Below are 14,650 nucleotides of genomic sequence, written 5' to 3' on the forward strand. Positions count from 1 at the left end.
TCGTCGTAGGACAGCTGTCTGCATACCAGGTCTGGCAGGCACGGCTGGGAGGGGAGAGTGGTCGCATGCCATGACATTGCGGCATGTTTGTGAAGCGTCGTGTTTCAGGTTGTTAGGTTCTAATTTTCAGAGTACAAACTCAACGGATACAATGAAAGCTTTAAAACCAAGATAATTCTGCCCAGAGGGTCAATACAGCTGCATTCAGACAAACACATGGTTTCACCCGTGGTAGTATACATACCCCACTTTGGGTGGAGTCTCCTCCTTATCGCTAAACATTGCATCCTTTTTGCTAGGCAGGGATCTGAGTGAAATGGGCCTTAAACGGTTCCTCCTCTTATCAGTACCGCCACGTGTGACCGTGTTCCCGGCACTCAGCCCCTCCCAAGCTTCATTATGACACCGCTCATGTCTCTTTTATAACTAATGATTAATAATAATTCAAGCTCAGAAACCAAACCTATCAAGGTCAATGGTGAGGCATACGTTAGATTCAAAGCGCTGCCCTGGGTTTTGTTGTGGTTGTATGATCGTTATTGAGAACCTCCATCTCTTGTGGCAGTCACTCCAGACAAGTCAACTTTTTAGCAGTGGCTCTGTTAGTGTCCCATGCAGAGAAACACTGCTCATCTGAATTTGCCAATGATGACCATGCAATACCAGTCCACCCCAGGCAGCACTCATAAAGTACTTCTACGAGTATGTATTGTACATTGGATCAATGTTTTTCCAGAGCCAATTGTGAAGTAGTAAATGTAAAACTCGCATGGATCTAATTAAATTAGGAGGTCACGGTAGAGAGGGAGCTCTTTAAGCCTTTAGAAGTAGCTGGTGGTGCAGCAGTTGCCCTCTCCTCTCCTTCTCTCCTTCGTTCCTTCTCTCCTCTCCTCTCCGCTCAGCTGTTGCACCTGCCCTGTGGGGCTGACGGGGGGAACACAAAGGGTGCAGTGTAGTTGGGAACACACCCCACGCCTCAGATTCCTGGAGGGACTCCGTAACATGAGCACTCGGGACATGGTCAAAACGGCACTCTCAGGCTCGGCTTGGGGACCCCTATTGGCTGGACCCTGCGCTCTGTCACTGTCCTCTCCATACCAGCACATAGTTTTCATTTTTTAATTTTTTTAACCTTTATTTAACTAGGCAAGTCAGTTAAGAACAAATTCTTATTTAGAATGACAGCCTACCAAAAAGCAAAAGGCCTCCTGCGTGGATAGGGGCTGGGATTAAAAATGTTAAATAAATAAAAAAATAGGACAAAACACACATCACGACAAGAGAGACAACACATCACTACATAAAGAGAGACCTAAGACAACAACATAGCAAGGCAGCAATACATGACAACACAGCATGGTAGCAACACATGACAACACAACATGGCAGCAGCACAACATGGTAGCAGCACAAAACAAGGTACAAACATTATTGGGCACAGACAACAGCACAAAGGGCAAGAAGGTAGAGACAACAATACATTGTACAGCTTTTGGGATTTGGAATGACCCCTGGAATGGGGTGGGCTGGCCCCAGGATTCTGAGGTTGAAGTTCGTGGGCTGAGTTTGTTGAGAGTACAATGTGAGAGCAGGGGGATAGCTAACAAAATGAAAGTGTGTCATTGTTACTTTCACCCCAGCAGGCCATGCCCATGCCCCTGCTCAGTCCCTGTCTAAACATGGGCATGAACGGTAGTGTGGGAATGTGGCAGCCAGGGACTTCCTGTAAGCATCTGAGAAAACACTGGGCTTCCTTTTGATTTTCTCATAAATAGTTCTGCCCTCTGCCCTCTAGTTCTTTTATAAATAATTGAAAAGTAGATGTTTTAGTTAGTCTTCTCTGTGAGCGCACAATTACAAAAATATATTAGTTTTAAAGCTGTGTGAATGTGTCCAAAGTACAGTGCATTCAGAAAGTATTCAGACCGCTTGACTTTTTCCACATTTTGTTACTTTACAGCCTTATTCTAAAATATATATTTAATATTTACACATAATACACATAATATCCCATAATAACAAAACAAAAACAGGTTTTTTGAAATGTTTACAAATGTATAAAAAACGGAAATATTACATGTACATAAGTATTCAGACCATTTACTCAGTACTTTGCTGAAGCATCTTTGGCAGCGATTACAACCTCGCATCTTCTTGGGTATGAAGCTACAAGCTTGGCACACCTGTATTTGTGGAGTTTCTCCCATTCTTCTCTGCAGATCCTCTCAAGCTCTGTCAGATTGGATGGGGAGCGTCGCTGCACAGCTATTTTCAGGTCTCTCCAGAGATGTTTGATCGCGTTCAAGTCCAGGCTCTGGCTGGGCCTCTCAAGGACATTCAGAGACTTGTCCCGAAGCCACTCCTGCGGTGTCTTGGCTGTGTCCTTAGGGTCGTTGTTCTGTTGGAAGGTGAACCTTTGCCCCAGTCTGAGATCCTGAGTGCTCTGGAGCAGGTTTTCATCAAGGATCTCTCTGTACTTCCCTCCCTTCATCTTTCCCTCGATCCTGACTAGTTTCCCAGTCCCTGCTGCTGAAAAACATCCCCACAGCATGATGCTGCCATCACCATGCTTCACCATAGTGATGGTGCCAGGTTTCCTCCAGACATGACTCTTGGCATTCAGGCCAAAGAATTCAAGCTTGGTTTTATCAGACCAGAGATTCTTTTTTCTCATGGTCTGAGAGTGCTTTAGGTGCCTTTTTGGCAAACTCCAAACGGGCTGTCATGTGCCTTTTACTGAGGAGTGGCTTCCGTCTGGCCACTCTACCATAAAGGCCTGATTGGTTGAGTACTGCAGAGATGGTTGTCCTTCTGGAAGGTTCTCCCATCTCCACAGAGGAACTCTGGAGTTCTATCAGAGTGAAAATCTGGTTCTTGGTCACCTCCCTGACCAAGGCCCTTCTCCCCCAATTGCTCAGTTTTGCCGGGTAGCCAGCTCTAGGAAGAGTCTTGGTGGTTCCAAACATCTTCTATTTTAAGAATGATGGAGGCCACAGTGTTCTTAGGGACGTTCAGTGCTGCAGACATGTTTTGGTACCCTTCCCCGGATCTGTACCTCGACACAATGTTGTCTCAGAGCTCTACGGACAATTCCTTCGAGTTCATGGCTTGATTTTCTTTCTATGGCATGCAATGTTAACTGTTGGACCTTATATAGACAGGTGTCTGCCTTTCCGAATCATGTCCAATCAATTGATCTTACCACAGGTGGACTCCAATCATGTTGTAGTAACATCTCAAGGATGATCAATGGAAAAAAGATGCACCTGAGCTCAATTTCGAGTCTCATATCAAAGGGTCTGAATACTTATGTAAATAAGGTACTTCTTCTGTTATTTGTTATAAATTTGCCAACATTTCTAAAACCCTGTTTTTGCTTCATCATTATGTGGTATTGTGTGTAGATTGATGAGGACTTTCAAAAAATGTAATCCATTTTTGAGTAAGGCTGTAACGTAACACAATGTGGAAAAAGTCATGGGGTCTGAATATTTTCCAAATGCACTGTATATTTGGAAAATAACATAGATATACTTATAGAATAGTATAGTATATAGAATAGTATAGAATCGTTTTGTGTATAAACTGTTATTGCGAGTGCATTGTGCTCTACTCCCCATTGAGAAATGATTTCCAGGGCATGTGCATACGTGTGTGTGTGTGTGTGTGTTGGTATGTAGGTATGTAGTTGTATTTTGTGTGTGTGTCAGTCTGTGTCATCTGCTTGACGATGTGTAGGTCTGCCAATCTGTCTGGCTGTCTGACTTGCTGCCTGCCTGTTTGTCTGTCTGTCTGTGAGCATGAATGTGTCTGTCTAAAGTGCAGTACAAGCCTGAATAAACCTGGGCTGTGAGCCAAGAGGACATCAGAGAATTTTATGACAGCTCCTCTCCTCTCCTGCTGAAACTCAGAAGAAATAGGTTGGAATTTGAAAATATAAGACCATAACCTTTGAAATGGACTGAAATCAATTTACCAGGTACCTAGATAGCTGATATACATTTAAGAGAAATGAAACCGTTTAAAATAGAATGTGTAAAAGACATCTCACAAATTAATAGAGGTTTATCACTAAACAATTCAGATAGGTTTTTAATTCCGATTTTAGACATATAAATTATAATACACAGTAAATTACGTTTTTTCGTGGATTGTTATATCTCAGTTTGAGAATACACCTTTTTATTCTAGAACCTTTCTCTCACTGAAAGAGTGTCATCGATTTAAACAGTGTATATTTATTTTCCAACATCTGTGGAGGGGAAAAACACACTCTGTTTTTTCTTGTCACTAACCACAATGTCTCCAAAAGTTTCTCCACACAACACAACACCTAGGGACTATTGTTAGCCCTCCACGACTCATTTCCTCTGTTTTCCTCCTCTACTTAAAAAGAGAGAGAGAGAGATGGGGAAAGAGAGACACAGAGAGAGAGAGAGAGAGAGATACAGAGAGAGAGAGAGAGACACAGAGAGAGAGAGACACAGAGAGAGACACACACAGAGAGAGAGAGACACAGAGAGAGAGGGAGAGAGACAGAGAGAGACACAGAGAGTGACACAAAGAGAGACACAGAGAGTGAGACAGAGAGAGAGAGAGAGAGAGCATGCTTCTTGACTTGCAGACTGTGCAGTTCTCCCCCTGAACTACTGTATGTCTATCACCATATAAATCTGTGATGGCATGGAGGATGTGATTGATGCCTAGCAGTGTAGTGTAGCAGAGCAGGCCTAATGCACGTAGCAGACACCGAGGCAGCGCAACAGAGAGAACATGTGGCTGCTGGGTGCAGACGTCGTGGGCAGGCATGGTGGTCCTCCCTGTCCCGGCATCCGTCACTCTCTCTCTCCCTGCTGCTCGAGACATTCTAGAGACTCAACCTCTGTGTGTCTCTCTCGTTCTTTCTGTGCTGCTCAATACATTCTAGAGACTCAATCTCTGTGTATGTCTCTCTTATTCTCTCTGTGCTGCTCAATTCATTCTAGAGACTCAACTTCTGTGTGTCTCTCTTTCTCTCTGTGCTGTTCATACATTCTAGAGACTCAACCTCTGTGTCTCTCTCTTTCTCTCTGGTGCTCAATACATTCTAGAGACTCAAACTCTCTCACTTTCACCATATATTTGTTTTTCTCTTTTTCGTTCACTCTTGGTTCATGTAGCTTTCGATATGCATATGCTTTCTAATGGAAATATTTGTTGAGATATTCTGGATTCACCTCAGAAATAGGTAAAGGCCTGCTCTGAAACTCATGACATAGGTAGGCCATTTCCAGGTGTGTTCTCTCCATATAGAAACATATGAGATGAAAGAGGGGAGCACACAGGGCAAGACAACCAGCATCTGAGGAGGAGATGGAACAAAGGACGTGAGGGGGACTGATAAGATGGGGTGATGGGGTGATGGGAGGGGATGTGGGGGGTAGGGTAGGGGGTATGGGGGGTCACACTGTGGGAAACAGCGACTTCCTCTGTCTGTCTGCCAGTGGAGCGAAGTGGAGTGGAGGGGAGAGCAGAGAGAGAGAGAGTTGAGCTGTCAGGCTTGGCTTTGGGCTGTCAATGGGACAGAGTCCCCGCCACATACAGCAGCAGCAGAGGCAGGAGAGGCAGACCCCGGTGCTTGGCACTGGGCAGGAGCCTCCTGTTTGTCTAGGCGTTCCTCCCTACTGCCACTCTCTTCCTGCTGCTCGGAGGAGGAGGAGGGGGGGGGGGGGGGGGGGGGGAAGGAGAGGGGCTGAGGGAGGGAGGGGAAGAGGGATGCAAGGCACACACCTTACCTCTCTCCCTCTCTCTCCCTCTGCACACACATCTCTACAGCACCACCACCACCACACCACCCACTCTGACCCGGCATCACACAGCTCGGCGGCCCCTGGACTGCAGCTAGGTGAGTGGGCAAATATTTACACTCCTCCAGCCTGTCTGTGTGTTTAAGTGTGTATAAGTGTGTGTGTATGTGTGTGTGTTCATATGTGATTCTGTGTGTGTGTCTGGCGTTTTGTGAGGTGGCAGGCGAGCCAATGGGACTTGTCTCCTGTTCCAGACCAAAACAAATCCTCACAATGATGTTTACTTTCCTACAGCAGTGTGTGTGTGTATGTGTGTGTGTCTTCTGTTGCCAGACTCTGTCTGGAGAGCTCTCTGTTGCTGTGGGAGAGACTGATGAGGTGAAGGCTCAGTTTCATGCTAATTCAATTTCTGAGCGTGATGTAATAATTTGGTGCTCCACAATGGAACTGTGATTTGGAAAGGTGATAATGTGTCATATAGTTTACCAAATGCATTGTGTTCTGATGATGTAAGTTGTTCTACCTGAGAAAGACAAGGGTTCAGTCATGTCTAGGTCATAGGGATCCAGTTAAAAGTCTGAAGATGATCAGATCTGGTTCTTGGAGAGGCGACTGCAGCAGAATTAGAACCTTGAGTAGAAAATGTACACAAGTGATGACACCATGATTGTGGCGTCAGTCAAGCATCAAGCACCAGTTTAAGAGAGAGTGCGTGTACATTCTGTAATATTGTTTTTTACAAGAGTGAAATGAGTGAATTGCTTGGAGTTAAAGGAGTGGTGATGGGGAAAAATGCACATGGAAATGTACCATATCAGAGCAACGAATACATAGGGAAATGTACCATATCAGAACAACAAATACATAGGGAAATGTACCATATCAGAGCAACGAATACATAGGGAAATGTACCATATCAGAACAACAAATACATAGGGAAATGTACCATATCAGAGCAACAAATACATAGGGAAATGTACCATATCAGAGCTAAGAATACATAGGGAAATGTACCATATCAGAGCAACGAATACATAGGGAAATGTACCATATCAGAACAACAAATACATAGGGAAATGTACCATATCAGAGCAACGAATACATAGGGAAATGTACCATATCAGAACAACAAATACATAGGGAAATGTACCATATCAGAGCAACAAATACATAGGGAAATGTACCATATCAGAGCTAAGAATACATAGGGAAATGTACCATATCAGAGCAACAAATACATAGGGAAATGTACCATATCAGAGCAACAAATACATAGGGAAATGTACCATATCAGACGCAACAAATACATAGGAAATGTACCATATCAGAACAACGAATACATAGGGAAATGTACCATATCAGAGCAACAAATACATAGGGAAATGTACCATATCAGAGCTAAGAATACATAGGGAAATGTACCATATCAGAGCAACAAATACATAGGGAAATGTACCATATCAGAGCAACAAATACATAGGGAAATGTACCATATCAGAGCAACAAATACATAGGGAAATGTACCATATCAGACGCAACAAATACATAGGGAAATGTACCATATCAGAACAACGAATACATAGGGAAATGTACCATATCAGAGCTAAGAATACATAGGGAAATGTACCATATCAGAGCTAAGAATACATAGGGAAATGTACCATATCAGAGCTAAGAATACATAGGGAAATGTACCATATCAGAGCTAAGAATACATAGGGAAATGTACCATATCAGAGCAACAAATACATAGGGAAATGTACCATATCAGAACAACGAATACATAGGGAAATGTACCATATCAGAACAACGAATACATAGGGAAATGTACCATATCAGAGCAACAAATACATAGGGAAATGTACCATATCAGAACAACGAATACATAGGGAAATGTACCATATCAGAACAATGAATACATAGGGAAATGTACCATATCAGAACAACGAATACATAGGGAAATGAATAGAGTGGCACTAGTGAGATGATCCACCTGTTGCTTTTTCCTGTTAATGACACAGCTTCAGGAAGTTTCCCAGGTAAAGGAGGAATTCCCACCAGCTGCTCTGAGGAAGGTAGGTTGTTCAGAAGTGCCTCAGTGTGAAGGAGAAGTATTTGGTAGCTAGACCATTACTCACAAAGGACACATCAATTGCTGTTATGGTCACTGAGGGAAAACAATGTACGCAGAATGAGGTGTGGAACAAACTAGTGGAAGGCACTCTATCACAAAGAGGACTGAGTCCCCAAAGTGGTGTTTACTCGAAACAATGTCTAAAATGTCACTCATTCTGCAAATACATACCACATGCACTCTCTCTCTCTCTCCACTCCAAAACACCAGTGTCCTCTCCTCTCCTTCTCTCAGCCATGCCTCTGTGTGCACTTTGTATAAGCAGAGTGAGGTCAAGGACTCGTGGAGAGCAACGGGCGATTGAGTGGGAGCAACATCAATTTTCCACTTCACATATGAACGTGAGAAGGCTGCTACGAAAGGACGAAGGAGGAAGGAGCCCCAGTCTGGTTAAACAGCTCCTCCAGAAAGGATGAGTCTGCCTGGGCCTTCCATCCAGACCAGACAGCCCCGATCCGACCGGCCCCAGCTCCCCACAGCCTCCCCAGGGATAGCCTGCTGTCTGTCTGCTGCCTTGCGAAAGAAAAACACCCCTCCTCCCCTGAACAGGGGCCCCAGGGGGGCAGAGGGCCGGGAGGGGAAAGGGGGACGCAGGGGGGTGTGGCTAGGGGGAGACGCGCAGGGCTGTGTTTACTCTCCTCTGTGGCCCTGTGAAGCCATGTGAGGAGGAAGGCCTGTCTCGACGGCGACAGACTGCGTGGTCTGTGGGAGAGAGAGAAAGGGAGAGCGAGAAAGAGAGCATGGGAGAGGGAGAGAGAGGGAGAGAGAAAAAGAGAGCGAGAGAGTTTGGCAGCTGGACACGTTCCAGCTGTGTCTGGGAGGATAATGAACTCCAGGTGTTCCAGCGGGTAGTTTAAGACACCTGTCACCAATATTTAGTGCCAGAAAAAGCCAGACTGCAAACAGGGCTAGACGATCTGTTTGCTTATTTTAAGAAGCCTACCTAACTGGAGTTGTGGGCCTGATGAGGAGGAGAGGTGGGACAGGGGGATGTGCAAGGGGGCCTTTTCTAGAGTCAGAGCGTGTGTATGTCACTGACTGGATGTGTGTATCACGTGTGTGTGTGTGTGTGTGTGTGTGTGTGTGTGTGTGTGTGTGTGTGTGTGTGTGTGTGTGTGTGTGTGTGTGTGTGTGTGTTTGCATGAACGTGTGTGTGTTACCTTACAGTAAACGTCTGGGGCAGCCGGTGCATTCACACTAAGGTGGAGGAAACAAAGGCCTACCTGTGTGGAAGGCTAGGCCTTCAGTTAGGAAACTTACCTTAGTCACTCCAGCACTGAGACTTGTTTTACATGCTGCTTCCATGTTCCAAATCCTGTCTCCAACACCTGTGCTCACTCAACAGCCTGTCTTTGTCACCACCTGAGTGCGTCTGAAGGTTTTCATCCAAGTACACAGTGATTGCCAGTGCACTAAAAAGTCTGAAGACATTTACGTTGAAGCCCACACAGATGTGGCACGGATATGTTTCCTCTGAAACACTTTAAAGTGCTCTCACTGCAAGGACAGTAGATCCCTGATATACGCAAAAGCTAAGGACTGTTATAAAAGCCTGTTTTATATCACAGCATACAGATATTCAAATGTTGTATTTGAATTGGGACTGGTGATCTGCGAACTGAGTTTACTTCGCACTAATCGTACAGTACATTATGCCCTAGTTAGGAGTCTGCTGCATCAGATACATCAATGTAAGTTCATTAAAGATGTCTTTTCATTTTCACAGTGTTCTTCCCATCCTGTTTGTCTGTACCTAGTTCAGGTTTATCGGTGTGAGTCTTCAGCTCCCACCTTTCTGTCCCATTGAGGTCTTTCTGTATATTTGATCGTGTCAGGATGAGGATCTGGTCGTGGGAACAATGTGGGGAGACCAGCCTGGTGCTACTGGGGTTTCTCACCCTGGCTCTGTCTGTAGGGAACCTCTCAACCAGGGGACAGGTACGCTGTCCCACTCTCTTTCTCTCTTTCTCTACATGGTACATGCTCACCCAACTCAGGCCTCTCTCTTACACACACACACACTCTCTATCACTGGCATCATTTCAGTCAGTCAGTCACACTGCTTGTCTGTTGGTCTGTCTTTCTCTTCTTCTCTATTTGCCAGTTGTTCCCTCACTCACTCTTTGCTCCCTCTTTCTGGCCCTCGCATCTCCAGACTATTCTTTGTTACATGTCTTCTTATTAAAACCCACAGCTGTTTTCTCTCACACCTTTTACAAGGAGAGCACAGTACATATCACTTGTCTCCACTTAACCCAGATTGGCAGAGTGGCTAGACATGCTTATAATTAGTCACAGTGTGTACAGGGCCCTGTTCTGCTGCTTCCCTCTAAGGGTTCTGTGTTGTGTCTAGAAGGAAGGGGCAGCCTCCAACAGTCTGGAGGACGAGCTGGAGTCCACCACATACTGGTGGGGGGAGTGGGCCAAGTGGACCGCCTGCACACGCACCTGCGGAGGGGGGGTCATGTCCCAGGAGAGGCACTGTCTCAAACAGAGGTCAGTCCGCTGACAGACAGTTTTTATTCTATACTGTTCTGTTCTATTCAATTTTACTCAATAAATGTGTTATTTATCTTCAAATCTCAACATGCAGATTTACTAAATTCATTCATTTTCTATCCAAAGAAAGAAAGCAGCCGCTGCTAGAGACAACATGACCTGCACTGGCACTTCGAAGAAATACCTCCTCTGTAACACCAAGGTTAGCGCGCGTCTATTACTGCCACCCCGTTTCCTGCCGTTAGCAAAATACATGTTGACCCCAACACCCCACAACCCGAAGCCTATGATGCAGAAGTCAATGTAGACCACACAGCTTTTTTTGTAATCAATTGAGATACAAATTGCTTAAGGTTCAGTACAGCGGCCACAAACCCTGGTCCTGGAGAGGTACAGGGTGAACAGCCTTTTGTCCTAGAGTTGTCACACCCTTTCATAATATATTGTAAAACTATTCTAAAATTAAAAATACATGGAGCAGGCAGAAAAGTGTGTGTATATTTTCTTTCTTGTGCAGGACTGCCCTTCCTCTGGGAGAAGCTTCAGGGAAGAACAGTGCTGGTCGTTCAACTCACAGGTCTACAATGGCAGGAACTACCACTGGAAACCCCTGTATCCGGGTAAGACACCCATAATAAACCCACTCAGCTCTGTGTCATTCCCTCCTGTGTGGCCTGTCCTCGAAGCTCGTTATTACACCGTGACTGACCTTTGTATCCATCCATCTACAGATGACTATGTCCATATCTCCAGTAACCCATGTGACCTGCACTGCACCACGGCCGACGGCCAGAGACAGCTGATGGTTCCCGCTCGGGACGGAACGTCCTGCAAGTACAGCAACTACAGAGGGGTCTGTGTGGACGGCAGATGTGAGGTCAGGGAACGCTTGTTTCTTCATCTGCTGAGGAGGTTGCTTTGCATATTCTGTGAGAATGGCCAAAATGCTTATTATCCTGGTCACATGATAGTGTCAATAAAATAATTCCGTTTACTTGCTATATTCCGTGTGTGTCATACGTTCAACTTGCTTTGCATGTGCTGAAATGATTCAAAATGATAATCATCCTGTTTGTCTTAACATCATTTCTGCAGCCAATCGGGTGTGATGGAGTACTTTTCTCGCCCAACATGCTGGATAAGTGTGGTGTGTGTCAGGGGGATGGCAGCAGCTGCAGCAGGGTCAATGGAAATTTCCGCCGCGGGGCCACCACTTTGGGTAGGACCTCAACCACAAACTGAGATAGTTTGGGTGTGTGGATGGATGGGTGGGTGGGTGGCATGGATAGAGGGTACTGATGGATGGGAGGGTGGGTGGCATGGATAGAGGGTACTGATGGATGGGTGGGTGGGTGAGTGGCATGGATAGAGAGTACTGATGGATGGGTGGGTGGGGGGCATGGATAGAGGGTACTGATGGATGGGTGGGTGGGTGGCATGGATAGAGGGTACTGATGGATGGGTGGGTGGGGGGCATGGATAGAGGGTACTGATGGATGGGTGGGTGGGGGGCATGGATAGAGGGTACTGATGGATGGGTGGATGGGTGGGTGGGTGGCATGGATAGAGGGTACTGATGGATGGGTGGGTGAGTGGCATGGATAGAGGGTACTGATGGATGGGTGGGTGGGTGGCATGGATAGAGGGTACTGATGGAGAAGATATGTCTCTCCATCTATTCCAAACCTTCAACACACCTATCTGGGACGAGCCCCACAAATATGTCTCTGAAAGAGAACTATAGCCGGTTAGTCTGACAACAAGCTCAATATGTGCTTCTTTAGCGAACTCGTCTGATGTTCAGGCTATTTAGTTGCAGGTAAAATGGAGTCATCATAATGTTTCCTATCTCCAAGGTTACTCCTTCATCACATCAATCCCTGAGGGCTCCTGGGACATTCAGATCATTGAGAGGAAGAAATCAGCTGATGTTTTGGGTGGGTACTTCCTTCTTATCCTGCTCACCATGCCATGTATACACACATCTCTAATGTTCCCTGTTGGTACGGTGTGATGTTGTTATGTTGCATAGAAGGTGCAAAACATTTATCCAAGATTTTCAGAAAATACAAAGGATATTTTCTCCCCAGCAATTGGATCCCTATTAATCTTGACAGTGGGAAGTCAGTAAAGGAAGTGCATTAATCAACTGAAATTCATCTCTGAAGATCTACAGTTGAAGTCGAAAGTTTACATACACCTTAGCCAAATACATTTAAACTCAGTTTTTCACAATTCCTGACATTTAATCCTAGTAAAAATTCCCTGTCTTAGGTTAGTTAAGATCCCCACTTTATTTTAAGAAAGTGAAATGTCAATAGTAGAGAGAATGATTTATTTCAGCTTTTATTTCTTTCATCACATTCCCAGTGGGTCAGAAGTTTACATACACTGAATTAGTATTTGGTAGCATTGCCTTTAAATTGTTTAACTTGGGTCAAACATTTTGGGTATCCTTCCACAAGCTTCCCACAATAAGTTGGGTGAATTTTGTCCCACTCCTCCTGACAGAGCTGGTGTAACCGAGTCAGGTTTGTAGGCCTCCTTGCTCGCACACGCTTTTTCAGTTCTGCCGACACATTTTCTAGAGGATTTAGGTCAGGGCTTTGTGATGGCCACTCCAACACCATGACTTTGTTGTCCTTAAGCCATTTGCCACAACTTTGGAAGTATGCTTGGGGTCATTGTCCATTTGGAAGATCCATTTGCTACCAAGCTTTAACTTCCTGACTGATTTCTTGAGATGTTGCTACAATATATCCACATAATTTTCCTACCTCATGATGCCATCTATTTTGTGAAGTGCACCAGTCCCTCCTGCAGCAAATCACACTCACAACATGATGCTGCCACCCCCGTGCTTCACGGTTGGGATGGTGTTCTTCGGCTTGCAAGCCTCCCCCTTTTTCCTCCAAACATAACGATGTTCATTATGGCCAAACAGTTCTATTTTTGTTTCATCAGACCAGAGAACATTTCTCCAAAAAGTAAGATCTTTGTCCCCACATGCTGTTGCAAACCGTAGTCTGGCTTTTTTATGGCGGTTTTGGAGCGGTCACTTCTTCCTTGCTGAGCGGCCTTTCAGGTTATGTCAGTATAGGACTGTGGATATAGATAATTGTGTACCTGTTTCCTCCAGCATCCTCACAAGGTCCTTTGCTGTTGTTCTGGGATTGATTTGTACGTTTCATACCAAAGTACGTTCATCTCTAGGAGACAGAACTTGTCTCCTTCCTGAGCGGTATTGCGGCTGCGTGGTCCAATGGTGTTTATACTTGCATACTATTGTTTGTACAGATGAACGTGGTACCTTCAGGCGTTTGGAAATTGCTCCCAAGGATGAATCAGACTTGTGGAGGTCTACAATTTTTTGCTGATTTCTTTTTATTTTCCCATGATGTCAAGCAAAGAGGCACTGAGTTTGAAGGTAGGCCTTGAAATACATCCACAGGTACACCTCCAATTGACTCAAATGATGTCAATTAGCCTATCAGAAGCTTCTAAAGCCATGACATAATTTTCTGGAATTTTCCAAGCTGTTTAAAGGCACAGTCAACTTAGTGTATGTAAACTTCTGACCCACTGGAATTGTGATACAATGAATTATAAGTGAAATAATCTGTCTGTAAACAATTGTTGGAAAAATTACTTGTGTCATGCACAAAGTAGATGTCCTAACCGACTTGCCAAAACTATAGTTTGTTAACAAGAAATCTGTGGAGTGGTTGAAAAACGAGTTTTAATGACTCCAACCTAAGTGGATGTAAACTTCCGACTTCAACTGTATATACTTTTATTTCCTTTGTGATCTCTTGAATTGACTGTATCCATTTATGGTCATGTATGGGGAAGAGAAATTTCAGTGTACGGTGAACATTAGAGATATGACCTTTACTGTAGAGTCAACCAACCGGTCCTCCTCCAATGGTCCTCCATCCCCTCAATGAGACTATGTTCTATCCTATCCCCCCCACAGCTGTGACCGATCAGGCGGGGAACTTCTTCTTCAATGGGAACTACAAGGTGGACAGCCCCCAGAACTTCCATGCGGCGGGGACCGTCTTCAAATACCGGCGGCCCATGGATGTGTATGAGACGGGGATCGAGTACATTGTAGCCAAAGGGCCCATCGACCAGGCCATCAATGTTCTGGTACTGTAACCTGCTGAGGTCTGCTCTTCTCCCTCCCCTCATCTGGCAGCCAGGGCCTCTGGGTAATGTCTAGTTTAGA

General features: G+C 45.1%; 1 protein-coding gene across 5 annotated transcripts in view; it reads left to right on the plus strand.

Moving 5' to 3' along the window:
• The window catches only part of adamtsl2 (ADAMTS-like 2), a 43,804-nt gene that overhangs the window by 16,093 nt on the left and 13,061 nt on the right, over positions 1-14,650 (plus strand). For 2 of the 5 annotated variants that reach the window (XM_055886412.1, XM_055886411.1), the window contains 9 exons: positions 5,815-5,884; positions 9,756-9,858; positions 10,274-10,416; positions 10,546-10,621; positions 10,937-11,039; positions 11,151-11,296; positions 11,515-11,638; positions 12,276-12,356; positions 14,396-14,571. In XM_055886412.1, coding sequence (XP_055742387.1) covers positions 9,757-9,858; positions 10,274-10,416; positions 10,546-10,621; positions 10,937-11,039; positions 11,151-11,296; positions 11,515-11,638; positions 12,276-12,356; positions 14,396-14,571 — 951 coding nt within the window. In that variant the 5' untranslated portion in view covers positions 5,815-5,884; position 9,756. The remainder of the gene's footprint in view (positions 1-5,814; positions 5,885-9,755; positions 9,859-10,273; positions 10,417-10,545; positions 10,622-10,936; positions 11,040-11,150; positions 11,297-11,514; positions 11,639-12,275; positions 12,357-14,395; positions 14,572-14,650) is intronic. The other 3 variants (XM_055886414.1, XM_055886413.1, XM_055886415.1) reach the window with 3 other exon arrangements.

Source organism: Salvelinus fontinalis, chromosome 28, assembly GCF_029448725.1.
Source record: "Salvelinus fontinalis isolate EN_2023a chromosome 28, ASM2944872v1, whole genome shotgun sequence".
NCBI lineage: Eukaryota > Metazoa > Chordata > Actinopteri > Salmoniformes > Salmonidae > Salvelinus > Salvelinus fontinalis.